We start from the raw sequence: 23,245 nt of genomic DNA on the forward strand, positions 1-23,245 counted from the left end.
TTCTATTTGACAAAAGTTAAGGAGAATCATACACCTTAAAGTCCACATGATCTTCGAATATGTGACTGTTGCAAGAATTGGGATAACTTATTTATTTCAAAAGCAATTACTTCCGACTTTTTACAGCTGACTACATAATATAACTGCTTTCTGAAATAGTAATAAGAAAGTTTGTGTTGCCACAAATATTTTTATAATTTAATCCGCTTTGTGAGAAAAGTTTTCATCATGTTTCCACCTTGTGGGCACAGTTTAAAACATTCTGTTGGATAATTTAATTCCATATTTAATATATAGCTTTTATAAAAATTTGAAACTACTGTAAACCAAAAATTCTAAGAATTTCATGTTAATTTTTTATTTTACTTGGAGTTGAGTTTACAAAATGTATTTTATTAAAAAAAATCTAATTTTTTCGTGCATAAATTTTTTAAATTAAAATATTCATCAGATTTTTAGTTCCTTTAGAAAATAGTGCCCATATAAAGAATTCCATTAAATTCCAAGTATGTACCATTAGCCATTTTGAAAATATTATGTGCACAAGGAGGAAACAAGACGAAACATTTTGTCACAAAGCGGATTAAATTACAAAAATATTTGTGGCTACTAGTTTCCAAAGTAGCTATATTTTGTAGTCAGCTGTAAAACGTTGGAAATAATTGCTTTTAAAATAAATAAAATATCCCAATTCTTGCAACAGTCACATATTCGAAGATCATAAGGGGTTTAAGGTGTATGAGCCCCCTTAAATGATCATCTAAAAATGTCGATCGTTTTCCACCATTTCCCTACAGCCGTAGACCATCTTTAAACTGTGAAATCCATAACATTTAGAAATTTCTAATTTATTGTATAGTTCGACCGCCTCATCCGTGACCATGAGCGTAAACACGCATGCGGTATTCGAACCGAGTTATTATCAAACTAGGGTGGAAGGATGGGGACTTTCTTTCCCTCCAGCATAGCTCTTTCCGGAGAAGAGAAGACCTTTCACGTCGCAGCAAATAATACCGCTCCTTTTGGACGAGTTTATGTGTTTTGGTAGAATGCCAACCAGGGTTGCGCTTCAGACGGTCGAACTATAGCAATGTACACTGCGCCAAAAAAAGGGAAAACTGTTCTATGTCTCCCGTTCTACTGGACCGATTGACTAAATTCAACATTGCGTTTTTCATGTCTCGAAAGCATGACTTAAGGATATATGTTAAATTTGTATACAGCATTGTTCTGCTATAGTTATTTTAACACAAAATCGGACTTTTTCTTAAATTGCATGGCAATTTTTGATGAATCCGGATGAATGTACTTGAAGCATGCCACTGTATTTCTGAACAGGAATCCGGCCCACCAGCGGCCGAGCGGTAAAGTCGCTGAACACTGGTAGTTCGGTCCGAGGTTCGAATTCCGCGAACGGGCTGGCTGCATGGGTGTTTTCGTGGTTTTCCCCATTTGCCATAATCACACACACACACACACACACACACACACTGAACAGGAATCCCATACGATTCTGGACTTTAGATCTCCTTTTAGAAAACATTTGCATTAATTAAAGCTTTTTAAGACAATCTGCATAGCTTATTTCACTGTTTTTAAGATACTGAAAAGTTTTTTTTGTGTGTGTGTGCAATGGGAAGTTGATTAATTTATTTATTAGGATAATTAATTTTGTATTAAGGGCTATTGCTGATTTCATGCTGCTTATTTTCTTTTGATTTTTGGACACGCACATCGAAATCTTCTTATTCTGCCGCGCATGTACCTCACGAGGCAAACAGAATTTCCTCCCCCCTCTCTTTATTAGCTAATGGCAAAGAGGTTTGTATATTTTGAATGATGTCATCCACAAAGCGCAATTTTGATGGGTTATTGCTTTCTGATGATAGTTTTATTCTTTTAGAAATGTGATTTTGGCAACAGTTTTTCATTCATTGCTTTGAATACTGGACTGCTGACGGTTTTCTCTTGAAAATATGAGATTTATTGCTTATTTCATTGTAATTTTTTTATATTATCTTTTAATTTTATAAAAAGTTTTGCATGATTTTTTCTTGGAAACAAAGTTTTTAACTTCCTTTATACCATTTGAATTCTTGAGATTTTGCAACGGAAATTTGGTTAATTTATTTATTAGAATAATTAATATTTGTGATAGGGAATATTGCTTATTTTCATTGTAATGTTTTATATGTAATGCATTTTTATAGAAATTTTTTGTTGTTGTTGTTTGTTTTTGTTTTTGTTGTTTGTTGTTTGTTTTTGTTTTGTTTTTGTTGTTTGTTTTTTCGATAAAGTTGTTCTGCAAAGTAAAATTCTGGGCAGTTTTTAAATTTAATGTTTGGTGTTCCCTTTAGGCATTTTTCTGGTACATTTAAGAGCCAGACGAAGGCTAGCCGCCAAGCTGCTAGTACGTAAATAAATGAACAAAATCCTTAATTTTATTTGGCTTCCATAAAAGACAAATTATCCGGCAGCATATAAGAATACTGTACCGCGCTACGCGCATAGGGAAAAATCCGTACTTGTGATTGGACATCCTTTCAGTCGACATCATTTTCTCTTGGCGTGATGACGTTTAGGCTGGATTCTTACGGTTTTTTAATGCGCATGAGTGACACGGAAGCGTGAAAATTACCGTTTGTTTTCTCTCAAACGAAAACATTTAGATACAGCATTCTGCAGGTGGCTTCCTATTTCATGGAATACTAAAATTATAAAATCTTTCTGTTAATGTCAGATGCTGTTAATATCAGAAGCAATCTTGAGCGCTTAGATTATATAAATAGCTGAGTTCTTCAGTTTAGTGCAAAAGCAAAGATACGACGATCTCCATCCAAGTGTAAAGGCATTGTGTGCTAGTAAGTATATTATTATTATTTCAATTTTGTTGGATTTGTCGGTTTTCAGGGAAAGGGATGGTGTGGAAGATGACGCACGTTCATCATGATTGAGTGGGTTCCTAGTGGTCGCACTGTTCAACAACACCACTATACTGAAGTACTAAAAAGACTTCGGTGAAAAAAAATAGGCTACAGTTCTGGAGTGATGGATGGCTGTTGCACCAAGACAATGCACCCGCTCACACGGTCCTATCTGTCAAGCAGTTTCTGACCAGCAAAAAAATTACTGTGATTGGGCATCCTACTTATTCACCTGATTTGGCTCCATGCGACCTTTTTTTTTTATTTCCTAAAGTTAAATCTGTCTTAAAGAGTACCCATTTTACATCAATTGAAGAGGTTCAGGCAAAAACGGGGCATTTCCTTAAAGGGCTTTCCAAGACCCTCCTTACAGAACTGTTACCAGCAATGGCAGCAGCGAATGTGTGTGAATGCTGAAGAGAACTACTTTGAAGGTGAGATAATGTCACGGAGAACTGATTCTGTACGTACAATGATTTATTGGACCAGTATCTTTATTTTTTTTAATGACACCTTGTATGTTAGCTCCATTTCCGAAAATAGACTTGTCTCATGCTTTCGCAGATTGCATCAGCACAGAATGGATACATCATGAACATGAAATAATGAATTAATAATTACAGCACCTTTAATATGAAGGGCTTTAAATTAAGCATACATTTATTAAAAATCTCTGCACTTAATATTTATACACAGTAGCGAAGTTAGCACAAGAAGACATAATACTTTTTATCTCTAGGGGAACAAAATCACCACATATTTTATATTAACTTGTCTACAGTATAGTGTTGTAAGAAGTGTAATCTCATAGCAACAAAAATACAACGTACTTAATAATCTTTTCGGTACTGCTATCAAAATGTAAACAAACAGTATGGAGTTGTACCATCGAGCTCAAGCACAGTCAAGGCTTCCTAAACATAGAGAAATAATGTCATCAAAAGCCATATCCATTCACGAGGAATAGAGGAAGTTCATATTACGGAATTCATACGCAGAATTACGCTTGCGCCTCATCATTACATCATCGAAAGAATTAAAATTATCACGAAAAGGGTAAAAAACTGGGAAAGCCGAAAATAAATACTTTAAAGATTAAATGCGTTTGCTCTGCAAAACAAGTAATATAAAAAAAAAATTAATTCCTACTTAGGTCAACAAAAAAATTTTTTTTTAAATACAATTTTTTTTAATTAACAATTTAAAAATTTTTTAATATGTGAAAAAACTGTATTAGCATCAAGTGTCAGCCACCTACAAGTTTAAAAAAAATGTATTTGAACTTGAGTGGATGAATAAAAAGTATTTTATTAACGACTGAAAATTAATTAATAAAATAAAAAAAATTTAAGGCAATTCCTACTGAGGTCAACAAAGAAAAATTTTAAAAAATACAAAAAATTTTTTTAATTTTTAATATGTGAAAAAACTGTCAAGTGTCATCCACTACAAATTTTAAAAAAAGTATTTGAACTTGACTGGATGTATAAAAAGTATTTTATTAACGATTGAAAATTTGAACAAGATATAGGGAGAGTGTGAGCTAATAGTAGGAATTTAATAAAGAGGTCAAAACTCAGAAGGTCTTAAGAATAAATTTTGCGTTGAAAAATAAGGACCAGAATAATTTAGAAGGGGAAAAATCAGCATCAAGTAATTTTGATTAGAAAAATATAAAAGCAGATGTTTTCTTGACTCCTTGATATTCCTACTGCGATTGTCAACAACTCGGAATAGCAGGAGATTCCGCAGGGCAAATCAATGACCTCGCTGATTCTTCAAGCCTAAGACCAATCACGAGGAGGGGTTTTTTCCCTATGTGCGTGGAGCTGAACAGAATGCTTATAATGCATCCGGGCACTTGAAGTTTTGAATGTCTGAAATTCGAATAATTGAATTCTAGTGAAATATAACTCACTCTTTATTAATGTATAAAATAAATCTGATATACAGTGGAACCTCGAGATACGAGCACCTCTATGTACGAGAAATTCAAGATACGAGGCCAGTGTGAGCGAAACACTCGTCTCTAAATAAGAGCATTGACTCGAGTGACGAGCGATGAGCCAGGTTGTTGGTATGCGTGGCAACATTTCCCGATTCGGCTCGACTCGGGGAATCTCCTCGACAGATCACTCGGTGTTCTTTGATCTACGTGCTTGTGCGCTTGAGACTCAATTGTTTATTACATTTAACGTGAAAATAATTATTTCACGATGCCTCCCAAGAAAACAGTTGCTTCAGATAGTGGTGCAAATAAAAATAAGGAAGCCATGGCCGTTGAAATTAAGACAGAGATCATAGATAAACAAGCGTGATGTAAGAGTGACAGAATTGGCGAAGACTTGCGACCTTTCGACATCGATGATTTACACGATTCTGAAGAAGCAAGAAAAAATTAATAAACTTGATGTAGGCAAAGGAGTTACCGTTACTTCTAAGCACCGCCCCAAACTCCCAGAAGATGTTGAGAAGCTGCTGTCGGTGTGGATTAACGAGAAGCAGTTAAGAGGTCGGTGTCGAAAGCTATCATAAAGAAAAACTACGGTTGTGTTTTATACTAGTGTTATTTATTAGAAAAATTGATTTTGATGTTGATATTTTTGGGAGTGCAAAACGGATTTAACTGGGTTTCCATTATTTTCAATGCGGAAGTTTGTTTCTAGATACGAGAAATTGCTATACGAGCTCAATGCTGGAACGAATTAAACTCTTATCTCGAGGTTCCACTGTATATAGAAGTGTAATGTAAATTAAATATAATATAGATTAAAATTTCTTTTTATGTCGCAGAAAGCAAATCTGGGAACAATAGCAGGTGTATATTTACCATGCATCCAAAACATCTTTGGAGTCATCTTTTTCATTCGTCTGGTGTGGATCGTCGGAACGGCGGGTGCCATAGTCGGTTTTATCACCGTTTTCTTATGCTGCTGTGTGGTAAGCATTTAATGAAATAAAATTTCTTTCATAAAGATGATCTTTATATTTGTAATAATAAGATAAAGTAATCTTCATCTTTGTAATATATTAAGGTGACCAGATTTTATCATGGGTAAAGCGGGACACCATTTACCAGGGGGGGGGGGAGAATTATTGATTAAAAATTTGGTCTATATGGAGCAACACAAATTTCATCGAACGCTATTTTATTCTTTGGCATATTTCTCATTTGAGTGAATTCTTTTAGTAGATTGCTGTCAGGTGTTTTTTTTTTTTTTTTTTTTTTTTTTTTTATACTTTTTTGTACGAAGTAAAAAGGAAGTATTGTAATCGCGAAAAGTTTCAGGCAGCATATTTCAACGAAAATATCCAATTTGACCGCTATCGAATGCAATTTAACGATGTTTTTGCGTCATATCTGTACGTAAGGACACATTAAAATACTCTTTTCCTTCAAAAAAATTATAAAACTGCTTTAAAATTAATTCTGAAGAGAATTTTTCGTGGTGTCCGTACGAACGTATGTACGTACGTGCGTACGTACGTATCTCGCATAGCGAGTAGCCTCAGAACGTTGAAATTTTGTATATAGGACTGCTATAACATGTAGATGTGCACCTCGTATTTTGGTTGCAGTCGGCAGCACCAAACGTATATAAATATATTTATATATATATCCGCTCTATTACCCGGCTCAGTGATTTCATTTTCTTTACTCTTATATGTTTGTAAATTGTACATTTTTTGCTTTAAAATGATTGAATTATGCTGTTTTTATCTTCCGGTTAAGGATTTTATGCCTTTAGTAAATCTGTGTGCAATATTTTTAGAATTATCAGCAATTTTAAAGTTGTTTAATTGCCGCTAAGCCTGTTTTTAATGGCGGCCATTGATGTTTACATTTGAAACAGGAGACTAATGGATTTGTTGCCAATCTAGAGAAACTTAGCTTCGCAACAACAAAGATAACGCATTCATTTATTATTGTGAATTAAATCATGCTTCATTCTTTCTGGAATTTTTTCGAGGAAATAAGCGTTGGAGATTTACTTCGTAATTTTTAATATAGATATTTTGTGTTTTTATATATTTTTGCCTTCTTCGAAGTGAGAACTGAATTAATTAAATGAGAAATACTCAATAGTCTGTGAAAAACTGTTTCTGTTTTGTTTGCTTAATTTCTTTTATACATAGTTCTAGCTTTATTATAGTATTTGAATAGAACATGTGGCAACGATTAGATAATTCTTTAAATGATATACATTTTGTGCATTCTGAGTTATAATATGAATGAAATATAATACTGTTAAGTAAACCTACCGCCAGAGTGTCGCTATGGTAAACAAAGTGAATTTTAAAGAATGCATTTATTCTATTGTGGTTTATGCGCTGTCGGCGAAGTAGGTTTAATTCAATCTAATAAGTTTAAATAAAATGCAAGAAAAAATGCGTATAATTTAATATTCCGTACAAGGAAGTCATGTGGTGTACACATCAGATTTTTTAAATAACGTTTGGACAATTTGTGATGTACAACATCTGAACGAATGATTGTGATTACTAGCATGAAAAGACATATAAGTCCTTCTGCTAATACTAATTTCTTTTCTTCGTCTCCATAAATTGTTTTTCGAAAGAATTCCTGCATTTTGGAGGAAGATGCAGTAATATTTAAATATCTTTTATGTTTCTGTGTCTCCGAGAGCTTTGAAATATCATTCTTCCAGCCTGGCGAAATAGAAAATTCACCATTACCATTCTCACATTTTACCATGTAATCGCTTAAGAAGAGGAAATTCACTTCTTAGATCATCTTTGAATTTGCATTTCTTACTTATTATGTTAAAAATCTAAAGAACTAATTTATTATAAATTTATAAATTATATTATAATTTTTTATATAATTAAAAAAATTTAAATTTAAATTTTAACAAACACGTATAAATTTTTATATATATTGCTTAAAAACACAGTAAGTAGGTAAATAATTACATGGACATATTTTGTTGTTAGTTTAAAAATTAAATTAATTTGTTTGTTATAAAGTAACTATGTTTTAAAAATTATTTTAATTTTAATCCTATATTTTTTCCTAAATAATAACAATACTAACTTGTATTATTTTTCTTCTGAATTTGCTGTAACGTAAGTTCTAAGCGTCACTTTCAAGGTCGACTTTCAAGGACTGCCAAAATTTAAGAAAATTTACGTGTTTATGAAATAAGTAAATTGCGTACCTAAATTATCTGAATAGCTGATTTGTTGACATCACTTGTTTTACCAGCATGCAGTGTAATGTGTATCGTCTGAGAGATAGTTACAAAATGTTTTCGTCATTGCCAATGCCAATAAGTGGTGGTCGATTTCTAACAAATGATCAAACAAATCGAACTTTGATAAGCAGTTCTCGATAATCAGTTGTCAACAATTATTTGTTATTATTAAAATTTAACATTATAAAATTAACAAAAATAATATAAGACTCATATCCTGGCGAAGTAGCCACATGGCCGCCGAAAACCGTATTCTCCCGCCGTTTCCTAGCTTGTCGTGAATTCTTTCTAAAAATCTGGACTTTTTTAAAACGCCGCGAAACAAATTGTTAAAAATCGGGACGGCTAGTCACCTTAATAATATATCATGAACTTCTACAATTTTAAACGTCCCATCTGAAATGTTCACTCTGCCGTACGCTATTCCATAATTTATAAAACCCGAAATGTTAGGTTTTTTTTTTTTTTTTTTTTTTTTTTTTTTTCATTTAGAGCAATGATATTTTCTTGCATTTATCAGAGAAAAGAAATTTCTATAAACAAATACAATTCACATCTCAGTTTTACTGGATTAATAAGTTAAGGTCGTATGCTACCTAGTTTAAAATTATATACAGGGTGTATCAGTGCAGCATTGACAAACTTTCAGGATAGATTATACCTAGACAATGGGAAATCACTTAAGAAAGCGTAGTCGGAAACGCTTTCCTAGCGCGGTATAGTGACTACACAAAAGTCAAGAAAGAAAGGTCACGAACGGGGGGGGGGGAGAAAACATATTTATTATTTGGAGTACAACAAAAATAAAGGAAAGAAAGAAAATCTGAAGGGTTTCAGATTTTAAATTATGTACAAAGGCGCAAGTTGCCCTGAAGGACTATTAATTTCGTTTTGGCATTTTGCAGCGAAAACATTAAAAGGCTGTATCACTTTTCAAATCGTTGCCGCCGAATATTATCACCCTGTCTTATATTTAAAGAAATTACAACGGTACCTAGAGCCTTCAAAATTTGATTAACGTAATCTTCCATAGAATATGGGCGTGTGGAAGCCCTAATTTGAATTTGAAATTTGTTTTATTATCGATTTTGATATTTTGTAACACTTCGACGAATTTTTTACTAAGAAATAAACGATTTCAAAGCGAGCAGTGGCAACACTGTACACACAGACGCAAAAAAAAAAAAGAATATACATATATATATATATATATATATATATATATATATATATTATCTTCAGCGCGCTAGATTGTGTATCAGAAATTCTAAAGATATGCTCATTTTAAAATTAATTTGCGATATTACTGTTGAGCTGAATTTTATAGTTTAGGTACGTAGAACATGATATTTAATAAATAAAGGTAACACACAACACGCTAGAAAAACGCCCATTTGGACGTAATTTAACGTAATCTCTCGCGTTGAAGATAAAAATGTTTTTCTGTACAACGTTGCCATGCTCACTTTGAAATCCTTGAGTATGTTAATCAAAAATTCGTTAATGTTTTACAAATATGAAATTGATAATAAAACAAATTTCAAATTTGGGCTTCTAGATGCCCATATTTGCAGTAGGATTACGTCATTCAAAATTGGACGGCTCTAGGTACCGTTGTTTTATCACAATGCGAGAAACATACATATGTTTATGCAGATTGTTAATCATTTAATTTCTTCAAATATAATACAGGGCGATAATATTGGGTCGCTACAGTTTGAAAAGTGATACGGACATTCAGTGTGATTCAACACGAAATCGCAAAACGAGAACAATAGTCCGCTCAGGAACAAAAGCGCCTTTAAAAAAAATAAATTAAATAAATAAATAAAAAGACAACTATCATTATCAAACAATGTGTTCGAAATTACGGCCCGGACCGTGATGCAGAAACCGTGCGTCATGCATCTTGCATTCGTGATGCAGATCTTACATCCGGAGATGTGAGGCCTGCATCACGGTGTGGGGTCGTAATTTCGAACACCTTTTTTAATGATGATCGTTGTTTTTGTTCTTATTTGTAGATTTCTGCTGTACAAAACATAACGTAATTACCCGAATAGTCCTAGTAAGCCGCCCGGTCTCACCTGTCACCTGTACTAAACATAATAAAACGTGTTTTGTCTCACTGTTTGTGTCCTATCTTTTTTGCGTTTTGTGTCGTCTCTACCGTGCCAGGAATGTGTTTCCGACGATGCAACTATGTGATTTCCCATCGTTTAGGTGTAATCTATCTCTCTTGAAAGTTTGTCAACTTTACACTGATACACCCTGTATAATGTATCAGTTGAAAATACTCTAAGAATTTATTATTATTTTATGGCTAATCATTGGAAAACATATTTTTGAAAGCAAGCGAATGCACTAAGGTTTTATTTCAGATGATGATTTTCATAATATTAATCTTTCTTCCTTCCATATTTAAATTCTCAGTATGTTTTCAAAATACTTCCGTATAATACAGCTCTGACGGCTGTATGATATTTTCAATTAAAAATTTTATAAACCCTCACCCTTTTTTTTTTTTTTTTTTTTTTTTTTGTTGTTGTTCTTTAAACCTTTGTAGGAATTTCAATGCATTTGAATGTTGCTTAGGTAACTAGTAGGAAGCTGCCCTTTTTAGGACAAATATGAAATGCCAAAATGAAAATGGCAATTTTAAATTTCACTTAAAATTTTGAAAGAAACAATGTAATATATGAATTTAAGCTAGAATTTTCTCAGAAAGACAGCTATGCAGTTGGTGTTTTAATACTGTCGCGTGCGTTCGTAATCGTAATAGATTGAATGCACATAGAACCGATGATAGCTTAGTAAACTTTATTTTAGTAAACGAATCATTTCACAGTTCTGGAACTTTTCACAAAAAATGCGTCATACAGCTCATCACAGTATCACGGATCACAATCAGCAGTTACACTTACTAAGTTACACTAACTTACTAAAAGCGTTAAACACAACGTAATGCAAAGGCATCTAAAAGATGAAGCTCTCGTGAATATCTCAATCAGAATTCATCTCTGAACTAACAACTCAGAAATTGATGTTCTCTTTGGTCTTATATAGTTTTCCGCCGGCCGCCCAGAAATCTCTATTACCTGTCGAAAGTGCTGGAAGGCATGTGAGAGCCAGATAGATGATCAATTATAGTTATTCACTTACCGTACTCATTGAAATATATAATGTATTATATATTACAGAAACTAAGCAATGAAGAATCTGCATGAATGTTTTTGGCATTGCGAAAAAACAACGGTTCCTAGAGCCATTAAATTCTCAATAACATAGCCCTCTAACCAAACATGGGCACTCGGAAGCCCGAGTTTTGAATTTGTTTTATTATCTATTTGAAATTTTGTAAAATTTTAACTAATTTTTGATTAACAAACTCAACGATTTCAAAGCAAGCAATAGTAAAACTACACGAAAAAAAATTTTTTTTTATCTCCAGCGCGCAAGACTGTGTATCGAAAATTCTAAAGATTTGCTCATTTTAAAATTATTTTATGATATTGCTCTTGAACTGAGTTTTATGGTTTAAGTACGTAGAACATAATATTTAATAAATAAAGGTAACACACAAAACATTAAGAAAAATGCCCCTGTGGACGTAATTTAAAATCTGAAAATCTTTCAGATTTTTTTCCTGACTGTCGGAATAACGATCTAAACTACATCATTAATGTTATATGAATTTTAATCTTACTTTTCTGTCATCTTGTAAATTACTTTAGTAAAAACCTGTTTTAATATATTCAACTATGAGCTGCGTGTTATTATACTTAAAAATATTAACATTCTTATAACATGTGAAATATCGGCACGAATGATCTCAAAACTGGCGATGTTGAGCTGAAATATAGCTAGCTCAAAATCTGTTTGTAGCAGTTAATATTTTTTAAGTTGATGATACTTCTTATTTTGGTTTTGTGTAGCGGCCATCTTGAAATTGTGATGTTTGGCGTCAAAAATTATCGCCAAAATAAACAAGGGGCACCCAATCGTAAACTTTTACCTACAAAATCTTACAAAATCATAAAAATATCATACGACTAAAACTTCAAATATTCACATTTATTAATGTATTTAATACATTTATAGACCATACTTTTCCATGCTAGATGGAGTTTATTTTTTACTTATATTCTTCTCATTTTGCAGACATTTACCACTGTTATTTCTTTGAGCGCTATTGCAACGAATGGCATAGTACCGGGTAAGTGTTGTATAGTACATAGTGTAGTACATAATGAGTTAGTTAACTGAAAGAATGCTGATTAATTCTTTTCTTTTTCAGCGGGTGGATCGTATTTTATGATATCTCGTTCCCTAGGCCCAGAATTTGGGGGCGCTGTGGGAATATTGTTTTATCTGGCTACGACGTTAGCGGGTGCCATGTATCTAGTTGGAGCCGTTGAAATATTTCTCGTAAGTATATCCTGATTACTGTAACTTTCTGTTATCATTAGGAGTAAAGCTTTATCTACTTGTAATTAACTTTTACTCTATACAATAATAATATCGGAAGTACCTGATGCCAGTTAAGTTAGATTGAGAGTAATCTATCTCGGAAAGAACGATACTACTGTATTCCTCCTCTAATAACGATGCAAAAAATATGATTCATACTCAGAAATTTTTCAGTCTGATGCAATAGGGAACCCACATAAAAAATTTTGATAGAAAATATAAACTAATTCTCTCCCATTATATCAGCAATAACGGCACGCAGTTTTGAATGATTTTCGTTTTTTACTAATCAAATGGTCGTAAAGGCTCAAGTTCCGTCCAGTATTTTACCTATATCCAACTTTAGTCGGTTAAATGTGGCAGAAAATGGATTATAATTGATTAGAAATCAGTAATGCGACAAACAAACATTCTTCTTTATATGCATAAATTTCATTAAACTTTGAGTAACAGACTACGATTTGAAAGCGAGCAGTAGCAACACTTTTCGGAGTAAAGCATTTTCATCTCCAATGTACGAGACTGTTGCCACTCAGAAAAATGAGTGTTTTCTGAGTTTTTAATTAATATCTCGCTTGATTAAAGTCGTACGAAGATGGAAACAATCGGAATGATTTCCTACGAATTTTTGGAATCGGAAATAATGTATTTATGTTTGACAATGCTATTTTTATTCCGTTGTAAAACTTAGAAATTTTTTATTAACCAACTCAACGATTTGAAAGCGAGCAGTGGCAACATTTCTCGAAATAAAGCAGATTGTTATCTTCATTGTGCGAGATTGTCGTCACTCGGAAAAATGATGATGAAAATTTGACTTTTCATAGTTTTTAATTAATATCTCTGATTTTAGCTACTTTTATTTTGGAAAAAAAGTGAACGTCAACCTTTCCCAAGACCCAGAAAAGAATTGTAGAAAGTTCGGTGAAGAAGCTGTAGTAGTGACTGATTTAATCACGAACAAACGAACACACAGACATTCTTCTTTATATATATATAGATTCTCGGAGTTATATTTGCAATCCCGATCATAATTAAGCTTGAATCACTGTCAAAACATGGAAGATTGTAACTGGATAGTATCTTTGAAACAGAGGTGACTTAAAAAATTTATCTGTCGGTGTTTTTGTTAATAGATTTGTGCTGCGCTATCACAATTGCTCAAGATCTTTTCCAGAGATGGTGCATTCGTTTCATCTGTGATGATGATTCAAGAAATTAATCCGGTTGCTTTATCCCACCTAAAATTAAGACTATAACATTATCTCTCTATTCTTCTATTAATAATATCAACTATATAACATTTATTTTCTGGAAAACAATAACGTTATCTCTCTCCTATCTTATATTAATATATTAATATCACTGATCATTTTTATTAATCTCTATTGAATACATTTAAGTATTATTTTGTCTATTCCCCTATAGCAAAACAATAATTCATCTTTCAGATTGTGGTATGTTAATTTAATTATGTATCTTATTTCCTATTGGTAGTCAATAATGCTTTAGTTCTGTATTTTCATATATAATTAAGTTACGCATTTTTATTGTCGTATATTCTAAACTAATTAAGTCTAAATTCTTCAAAAAATTTTTAATGTCTGTATTTATTGCGTAATTCTGATATTCTTCAAAATTTTATGTTCAAATTTGTAAATTTACATACTCAACAAATGTAATAATTCACTCTATACTATGTAACGAGCATTATTGTAAAAATTGTCATCATTGTACACACCACATTATCTGTATGATATCTGTTTTTTATGTACATTTGCATACCTTTTCTAACTTTATGAAATTCTATATCTAAGAAATGCCGGTGATAGCGGGTGGTAGATAGTATACATCAATACCGCATAAAAGCTACACACATATAGGTATTATGATACACATATATATACACATATAGGTATTATGTGTGTACCTTAATTAGGGCGCAATTTCCTAATGACCCATGAATGCGCCCCACGTTTGTACGGGTTATACCGTTATATGGAACTCGGGTCCTAATTGGTCTAGAGATATTTTTTTAATCAAACAGCGTCTCTAGACAAACATTTTGGATATTTCGGTTTTTTTAATAACTATCAAATTTCTATTTTTTATCGATTTTTGAAAATTTTCACAAAATTTAAAAAATCCCTAAACATCGCCTATTGTAGATAGAGCCACCGTTCTTGCAGGAGATGAAGGTCGTATGAGTCTGCTGCTACAGAAAAAAATTACGATTTTCTATCGAGCTGTTCCGGAGAAATACGCGAAAAACGTTAATATGGGGGGGGGCAAAACCCCCGTGACCCCCATGGCGAAACGAAATTTTTTATATGAAAAATAAGGGCTACCCCCCTGGCACTTTAATTTTCAAACCGTGTTTCAGTCGAATCCATAGGAACCGAGATAATCAGGATCGAAATTTTGCCCCAGAAACCGGTTCTCTGGTTTATCCCTGTTCCAATCGAATTTTTTTTTTTTTTTTTTTTTGTACAGCAACAGGTTAGGGCACGTATTTGGAGTGTAATGCAACAATTCGCATCAAAATCGGTCCATCCATTCCTATATAATGAATTGGATATCCACAAATTGCGTTTCTCGGCCTGTAAATCATTTTGCGCATATGTTCGCTCTGCTAATGATGGTGTAGCTGCTGTATTGATGGTCTCCTGTGTCCTGCCTAGATCAGCATAAACAATAAAAATAGCTGCCGCCCAGACTGTATAGGGGTTAGGGAAGCCGACTGCAATACCGAAGAGCCGGGGTCTGTAGCCCACAGAAGGCAGGGATCTAACTGGTCTCGCTGGCGGTAGGTGACTCGGTGTTTGATCTGAAGGTGCAGCTGCCGAGGGATTGGAGGCTTGCCTCGCCTCCCAATTGAGCATCGGCCTCCTCTGACCCCAGCTGGTAACCATGTCGGCTTCGGCTGGCATGTGGTAACGATGCTGGATAAACATCCCTGGAGATCGACTGGGTGGAACTTCCGGAACCGATCATTTATGGGAGGAGACAACTGGCTAGACTTGTGTCTAAACAGCTTCGGCCCTCAGAGTAAATAATCATTCTTCACAGGACTAGAGACATCGTATATTTGGTCTAAGTCTTTGGGGGTTTGGCCCTTATAGTCCCAGTGACGGAGACTGTCACAGCGGACAGACCACCAAACGTTCCAATCGAAGCCGATGAAGTGTTGCCCGGATACAGAGGTGTATTAAGCATTCTTTTTTGTATTTACTATTTGTCAAAAGCATTTTATCTTTGTGATTACTTTCTATAAAGCCGGGCAGGGACTGTGGGGTCCACGCTGCCTCAGACGATGTCTCAGGACCTTGGATAAATCAAACCCTGTATGGCAAGCCCTAAGGGATCCAAAGATCTTGTGTTCTGTCCCCTCATAGGAGGTAAAGGTGGTCACCTATTAGGTGCCTCCACAATAATATGGCCACCACTTCTGGCCTTAGGAGTGGCCAATGCTGAAAAACGTCAAGTGCCCGCCATTCGATAAATAATAATAGCCCATCCTTCTTTAAGTTTGCTCCGTAGATACAGTTTGTCTGTGTAAGTACTTCTTTTACTGTATACGAGAAGAATTACAAGAAACGTCGCGACAGAACACTATTACTATCTACATATATCAGTGTATATAGATAATAATAGTGTACTATATATATCAGTATAGTACAGTTGCATAAATTACACAGTCAAATCACCATAATATGCCCACATATTGTTATCCAGAATAATCACCATGTGCAGCCCGAACAGCGGTGTAGGGGATGAGAGGGACTAAATAAGGTACTAGAAAATTATTATAGAAATGGTGAAACCGTGCTGACTTCAAGATAGTTGACAGTGCTGAATACTTGGAGCAAGCAGCCCGATCGAGTTTTCACTTAGATTCCCGTTTGAGTAAGTTTGTGAACTTTGGAGGGCAAAGAAGTACAAAAAATGTCTTCCTGTTGTATGAATGTATATGAGTGATTTTTCCAATCACTCATACACATTCATCGCTGTATGGCATGTCTCATTTCCATATTGGAATATGCTATTATTCCCAGGAGAAAAGTCTTTATAAATGAGTGTACGGGCTTGCAAGGATTAATACATACGTAATGTGTCATAGTGTGTCATACATAATGTGTCATTGACAAAGATGAATGGACACAGAAATGCTACAAAAATATTCCCCTACAGCTCCCCTACTGGTGCACAAATCGTTGATCTCTGGTATTTCTCGCCGCATGCGTCAGTGTCATTCATCTGATAAAACAAAACATGATTCATTGGGAAAGACAACTTTTTGCCAATATGGACGTCCATTGTTGATACTGCTGTTCAAGTTCTAGTCTCTTTTGCTGATGCGAAGTCGTTAGCATCGGTGCTATTGTTATCCTACTGCTACGGGATTCCATGTGCAGCAAGGTTCTTTGAACTGTCGTTTTGTACAGTGCAGTGCACCACAGAAAGGGGGTCACGGACATGACGAGCATTATCTAAGCAAGCCATACATAGTTAGCACCCCAACCTCCAGAGGCCATCCGAGAGGGCGCCACTCCCCTCGATCTCTCATTTTGGGTTAGTCTATTTTTTATAAGGTCCAGGCACCAAATCTGCTGCTGTCACAATAGCATTGGTTATTTAGCGCTGACGTCAAACGTAGAAGATAGCCATACCAATGTGACTCGACCCTGCGATGTAGTTGAAGCTCACCATAATGGCCAAACGTTATAGCGAACATTCTGTTACACCAGTTGACATAAAATTTCCCCAAATCATAAATAGTCTATTGGGTTAATCTATTTCTCATAAGATCCGTGCACAAAATCTGCTGATACTGATCGTTATAGCGAACATTCATTCTGCTACACCAGAATAAAACCTAATTCATCACTAGAAGAGAATGGTTTGGTTTAGTTTGGTTTACTTAAGTACGGCAAAGCACGCCAGGGCTATCTGCCTAAGGGGAGGGATGCCTTCGTGGAGGACTTTGTAAGGGAAATTGGCTCGTATACACGTTACACATGGAGAAAAGCACGAAAACGCCCATGCAGCCAGCCCGTTCGCGGGATTCGAACCTCGGACCGAACTACCAGTGTTCGGCGACTTTACCGCTCGGCCGCTGGTGGGCCCTAGAAGAGAATGATAGAGACTCAATTGCAATATCTGCAGTTTGACTGTCCTGATTCGAATTCTGCAATTGTTCTGAGAATAATTTCATTCTTAATGAACGTTCATAGATGACTTTCTTTGCCTTTTTAATTTGTTCGGTGTTTTGGACCTACATATATTGAACCCAGCAAGATCTCATTATCTAGCAAACTAGTTCCTTTTTTCTTCACTGAAGGAATGATTCCTTCTGCAATAAGCCCCCCCCCAATTTAAAATAGAACAAACATCACATTCTTCTATTTTCGCCTCCTGTCAATTCTTCAGCTTGCCGTTTTTTTGTGGCCATATAGGGTGTAGAAACAAGAGTTACCAATTCTGAAAGATCATTCCACAGTCTTTCTGTTAATAAAACATTAGGGTTATCTACTCCTTCTAAAAAAGTTCTTAATTCTAAAAATTCTTTATCATCAAATACGTACTTCCTTAATGCGTTGCTTGATCAATAATGTTTCCTTTTCCTGCTTGCTTCTCTAAGAATGGCATCTGTTTTGTGAGTTCTTGCTGCTATTGCTGCTTACGTAAATTTACCAATGAGATTTGTAACTACAAGGGTAAGTTGAAAAATAAGTTTCCCCTGTCGACTGTGGTCAGAGTTGTGTATAAAAGTCAAAAAATAGAATGAGACATTAAAGATATGACATACCTTTATTTTTCCACATAGGTACCAAGTACATTGAGACATTTGTCATATCGCTTGATGAGCTTCAAAAAGCCCACCAGGAAAAAATCAGGGCTTTGCATATGGAAGAAGCGTTGAACGGCTTGTTTCACTTCAGTATTGCTTCCAAAGCGCCTTCCCCCGAGATTTTTCTTCAAAGCTGGAAACAGATGGAAGTCGTTTGGTGCTAGATCAGGACTGTATGGCGGATGGTGTAGGCGCTCCCAACCAAGAGTTGCAATATGGTTTTGCGTTCCCGTCGCCGAATGTGGTCTGGCATTGTCATCCAACAGCAGAACGCCAGATGTGAGAAGGCCAGGCCGCTTTTTCCGAATCGCCTCTTTCAATTTCGACGGGGTGTCACAGTAACGCGGAGCATTGATGGTTCCAACCTCCAAAAAGTCCAGCAACAAAACTCCTTGGGCATCCCAGAAAACTGTGAGGAGCACTTTACCTGCAGAGGGAGTTGTCTTGAACTTCTTTCGGACAGATGATGACGGATGTTTCCACTCCATAGATGCGGCCTTCGATTCTGGCGTGAAATTCTGGCCCACGATTCTGGCGTGATTCCCCCGTCACAATCCGAAACAGAAAGTCATTGCCATCTTTATGGTAATGCACGAGATGTTCCAGGCTGACCCCCATGCGTTGTTCCTTGTGTGTCGAGGTCAATTGTCGGGGCACCCATCGTGCTGACACTTTTCTGTATCGAAGAATGTCGTGGATGATGTTTTGAGCTCGCTCATGTGAGATTCCAAGTTCTTCCCCTACTTCATCGATGGTGATACGCCGGTTCGCTCTAATCATGTCATCCACCTTCCTGACATTTGCATCTGTAGTGGCCGTGCGCGTCCGTCCAGCTCTCGGTATGTCCTCCACTTGCTGAAGTCCATCACTGAATGTGCGACAACATCTCCGCACCATTTGCTTCGACATCACACCTGGAACATAGACTTCCACGAGGCGATTATGAATTTCTTTTCCTGATACTCCACGTGCCCATTCATAGCGGATAACTGCTCTCACTTCCTCCTTTGACCACGAATTCAAAACGCACCTTCTCTCCATACCTACCGGGGCTCAAATGAGAGGCTGATCTCCGCTTTGCGCAGGCACTGCAACAGCGCCATCTGCTTGATTTGCAGCAACCTCTACCCAATGGTGTATCGGTGACTTGCGCGTTTTCCTGCTGTGTCGCCTTTCGCCCATAGTCGTTCAACGCTTCTTCCATATGCAAAGCGTGAATTTTTCTTGGAGGACTTTTTTAAGCTTATCAAGCGATATGACAAATGTCTCAACGTATTCGTACGAAAATAATAAAATAAAGGTATGTCATATCTTTAATGTCTCATTATATTTTTTGACTTTCAAACACAACTCTGACCATAGTCGACAGGGGAAACTTATTTTTCAACTTACCCTCGTAAATGAATCACTTTAATCACGAATGGCAAATATCTCATCCATCCTTATATTTATTTATTAATGTCAATAAAATAGAAAAAACTATTTATTAATGTATACGGTCCGTAAATAAAAATAATAACTCAACTTTTCATTAATTTTTTTTTCAATTTATTTAAATTTCATTTCAAATTCCAACTGTACAACAAAAACTGGAGTCGGAGTCGACCTCTTTTCAGCGACTCCGGCTCCGACTCCTCTTACCCCAAAATCTGCCCGACTCCGACTCCACAGCCCTGCATAAAACTTCCCCCAATGATTATAGTATGTTGGGTTATTTCATATAAGGTCCATGCACAAAATCCGCTGTTGTCACATTCCTTATACCATTGGTTATTTAGCGCTGACGTCAAACTTAGAAGATGGCCACATCAATGTGAATAGACCCTATAATCTCACCATTTCTACGTTATTTCTAAATAGATGGCCAATCGGCCAATCATTATTAAAGCTCAACATAATGGTCAATCGTTATGGCGAACATTCTGTTACACCAATCGAAATGTAGCATGTATTACGATAAATGACGTGTATAAAAGATTAAGAATGTCTGTGAGTCATTAGTAATTGAATTAGTTTATAAGTAGTTAAGTGCAGTTTATTTGTGGGTGTTGTTGATCTTCTGCTCATAGATCACTGCTTTAGACTTTGCTGATCTTGCAGGTTAAAGAAAATTTCGGCGTATATTTGAGTGTTCTTTGAAATACTATTTATATCTATTCATCTTCTCTGTAAAAATCATATTCAAAAAGCGAAAACAAAAATCCAAGTTTTCCATGTCCATCTGTCCGTTTATTTAAGGACGTGTTTACGAACTCAGAATGAGCAACAAATATAATATTTTCTACAAAAATTCTTTCACTTGCTACTCATTATACATTTCAATAGTTTGTCGCTCAACCGATATAGTAGTCAGCGTCGCTGACTAGGTAGGAGGCATATGCGGCAAGCCGAAAGTCCTCTCGTGTGGTTTAGTGGAAGGGAAGAGAGGTCGAAGATCCTGGGACCAGTTCCCCCCCCGGGGTACTCTCCATCAAAATTAGGGGGGCGGATCTGAACCAAATCGCAACGTCACCTGTTAGGTGCTCCAGGCTGTTGCCAAAGACAGGTGTAATCTAGCGCTCGTTGCCACGAGGAATTTCGTAGACTTGGGCTGACTGCGTTAGACAAGTGAGCATAAGTAACAACATTTCAATAGTTTAGGTTATAGAGTCATGAAGTTATTTTGAAGAAGATGTGAAAAATGTTGAATGCCTTCGCCGGGACTCAAACTTGGGCCTCTGGAATGCGCGCCGGCTGTACTAACCGTTACACCACGAAGACATGCTGAAAGGAGGGAGAAAATATCCCCCTTTTAAAGGGCGACTGGGGATTAGAGGACCCACTCGCCAAATCCTGCCGGTCAAGAATCATCATCCACCATCTTTTAGTTCGGGCGCCACTGTAGGGTCATTACGTTTTTTTGAAGCAGGAGATGGGAAAAATGTGCAATGCCTTCACCGGGACTCGAACCTAGAGCTCCCGAATATGCGCCGAGTGTGCTAACTGCATAAGGTATTTCTCCCGCTTTTCTAGCGTGCCTTCGTGGTGTAGTGGTCTGCACGCTGGGCCTGTATTCCAGAGGTCCGCAGTTCGATTCTCGGAGAAGACGTTGTTAATTTTTCATCTTTCCTGCTTCTCCTAATGTCTAGTACCTAATGTCTCTACAATCGTTACACCACGAAGGCATTATGAAAGGCGGGGAAAAATACCTTATAAGGCTTGCACCGCACAATCTGAAATAAATTCGTTCAGGAATGGAAAATTAAAAAAAAAATTAAATCATTTTAGATTCTTCACCTTAAAAAAAAAGCATAAATCCTGCTAAACCATTTTAAAATAATGACAAATTTAAATTTTCCAACATTGATAACATGCATTATCAATGTTTGCTGCATTTTCAGTAACCTTTGTGATTTTAATTATTTTCCATTTTCATATTTAGAACTATATAGCTCCCCAAATGTCATTATATGGGGATTTTCGAGATGATAGCGAAATCATGTATCACAATTTCCGGACGTACGGCACGATATTGCTCGTACTGGTGGGCATCATGGTGTACATCGGTGTGGCATTTGTCAGCAAGCTTGCACCCATCGCTCTTCTCTGTGTCATCATCTCAATCATCTGCGTGTACATCGGAGTTTTTACGAATTTCAACGGAAAAGACGATGTAGAGTAAGTACTTATCACAATATTTTAACTACCATGCTTTGTATATGTTATCGACAAAGTATGAAACGCCGGCATCCTATAGAATGCCTAGGCATTGTATGTAATGGCGGACGATTTTAGGCAAAGTATGGAATAAGAGAATTATTACATACTTTCCCTAGGCATTGTATATAATGCCTAGGCATTGTATATAAGAGTGGTGGCGAACCTTTTTGAAGCCGCGTGCCAAAACCCTTTTCTTGGTGGGGCCGGGGGCCCCAAACCTCTTTGATTACATCCCCGTTGGAGAGCGGTTTATCCTGTTTTGCCAGGCACAGTGAAATTTGAAAGCTGATCGTTGTTAGGTGGTTCATTTTAACCCTTTGCGGCAGAGTGTGTCCGGTCTGGACACACCTAAAAATTTCCTTCTGTGCGCAAAGAAAAATTGAATGAAAAAAAATTTATAGGTTACTCTGAACCTTCTTTATTTATAGTAGATCGCAGCTCAACACAAACCAGTCCTTATAGTTTAGCCATGTTTAGTTTTTTAAGACCTTCATTTTTCAAAGAAATGTTTCAGACTTTTTTTAGGGTATAAAAGGAATTGTTTGAAAAGAAATTTATATGTTATTTTTTTGGCCGTATGCTAATCTTTTTATTCTATATTAGTCTTAAATTTTTACCTTGAAATCTTGCTTAAAATTAAACGGCGAACCCTAGGTTTGCCCAGATCGGGCTCCCCGATAATCTAGGACAACTGAAAGTCTGTATTCTTTGTTTCTCCGCATCTCATCGGCCGATTCATTGACAACAATGCTCGTTTCAGCACTCATTTTGAAGCTCTATTTAATCAGTGTGTCCTTCAACTTTCTGGTAATTATAGTTCCTCAATTTCCTTTCAATAAACACCTTCCGTTCAGCTTCATCAAATTCGGCAACAATCTTGTGGTTGGTGTTGTTAAAGTGCCGTCTGATACTAGACGTGCGATACACAACACTTTCCGGGCACAGCATGCATAATGCTTTTTTATTGTGTTCAATAACTCCAAATGATTCTGTCCGGGTCTCTGGAAATTATCTTCCACTATCAATGTTTAATTTTGCCTTTTTTGCTGGAGTCATTTGTGAAGGTTCAAGACCTGGTGTATGGA

At 35.9% G+C, this 23,245-nt stretch overlaps 1 protein-coding gene across 2 annotated transcripts in view; it reads left to right on the top strand.

The window, feature by feature from the left end:
• LOC118205151 (solute carrier family 12 member 7-like) overlaps nt 1–23,245 on the top strand; it is a 430,643-nt gene that overhangs the window by 237,571 nt on the left and 169,827 nt on the right. For both annotated transcript variants that reach the window (XM_085822721.1, XM_085822719.1), the window contains 4 exons: nt 5,718–5,864; nt 12,302–12,356; nt 12,438–12,568; nt 21,883–22,118. In XM_085822721.1, coding sequence (XP_085678847.1) covers nt 5,718–5,864; nt 12,302–12,356; nt 12,438–12,568; nt 21,883–22,118 — 569 coding nt within the window. The remainder of the gene's footprint in view (nt 1–5,717; nt 5,865–12,301; nt 12,357–12,437; nt 12,569–21,882; nt 22,119–23,245) is intronic.

This window comes from Stegodyphus dumicola, chromosome 1 (assembly GCF_044657685.1).
Source record: "Stegodyphus dumicola isolate Sdum_Otavi_A_Nest chromosome 1, ASM4465768v1".
Taxonomy (NCBI): Eukaryota; Metazoa; Arthropoda; class Arachnida; order Araneae; family Eresidae; genus Stegodyphus; species Stegodyphus dumicola.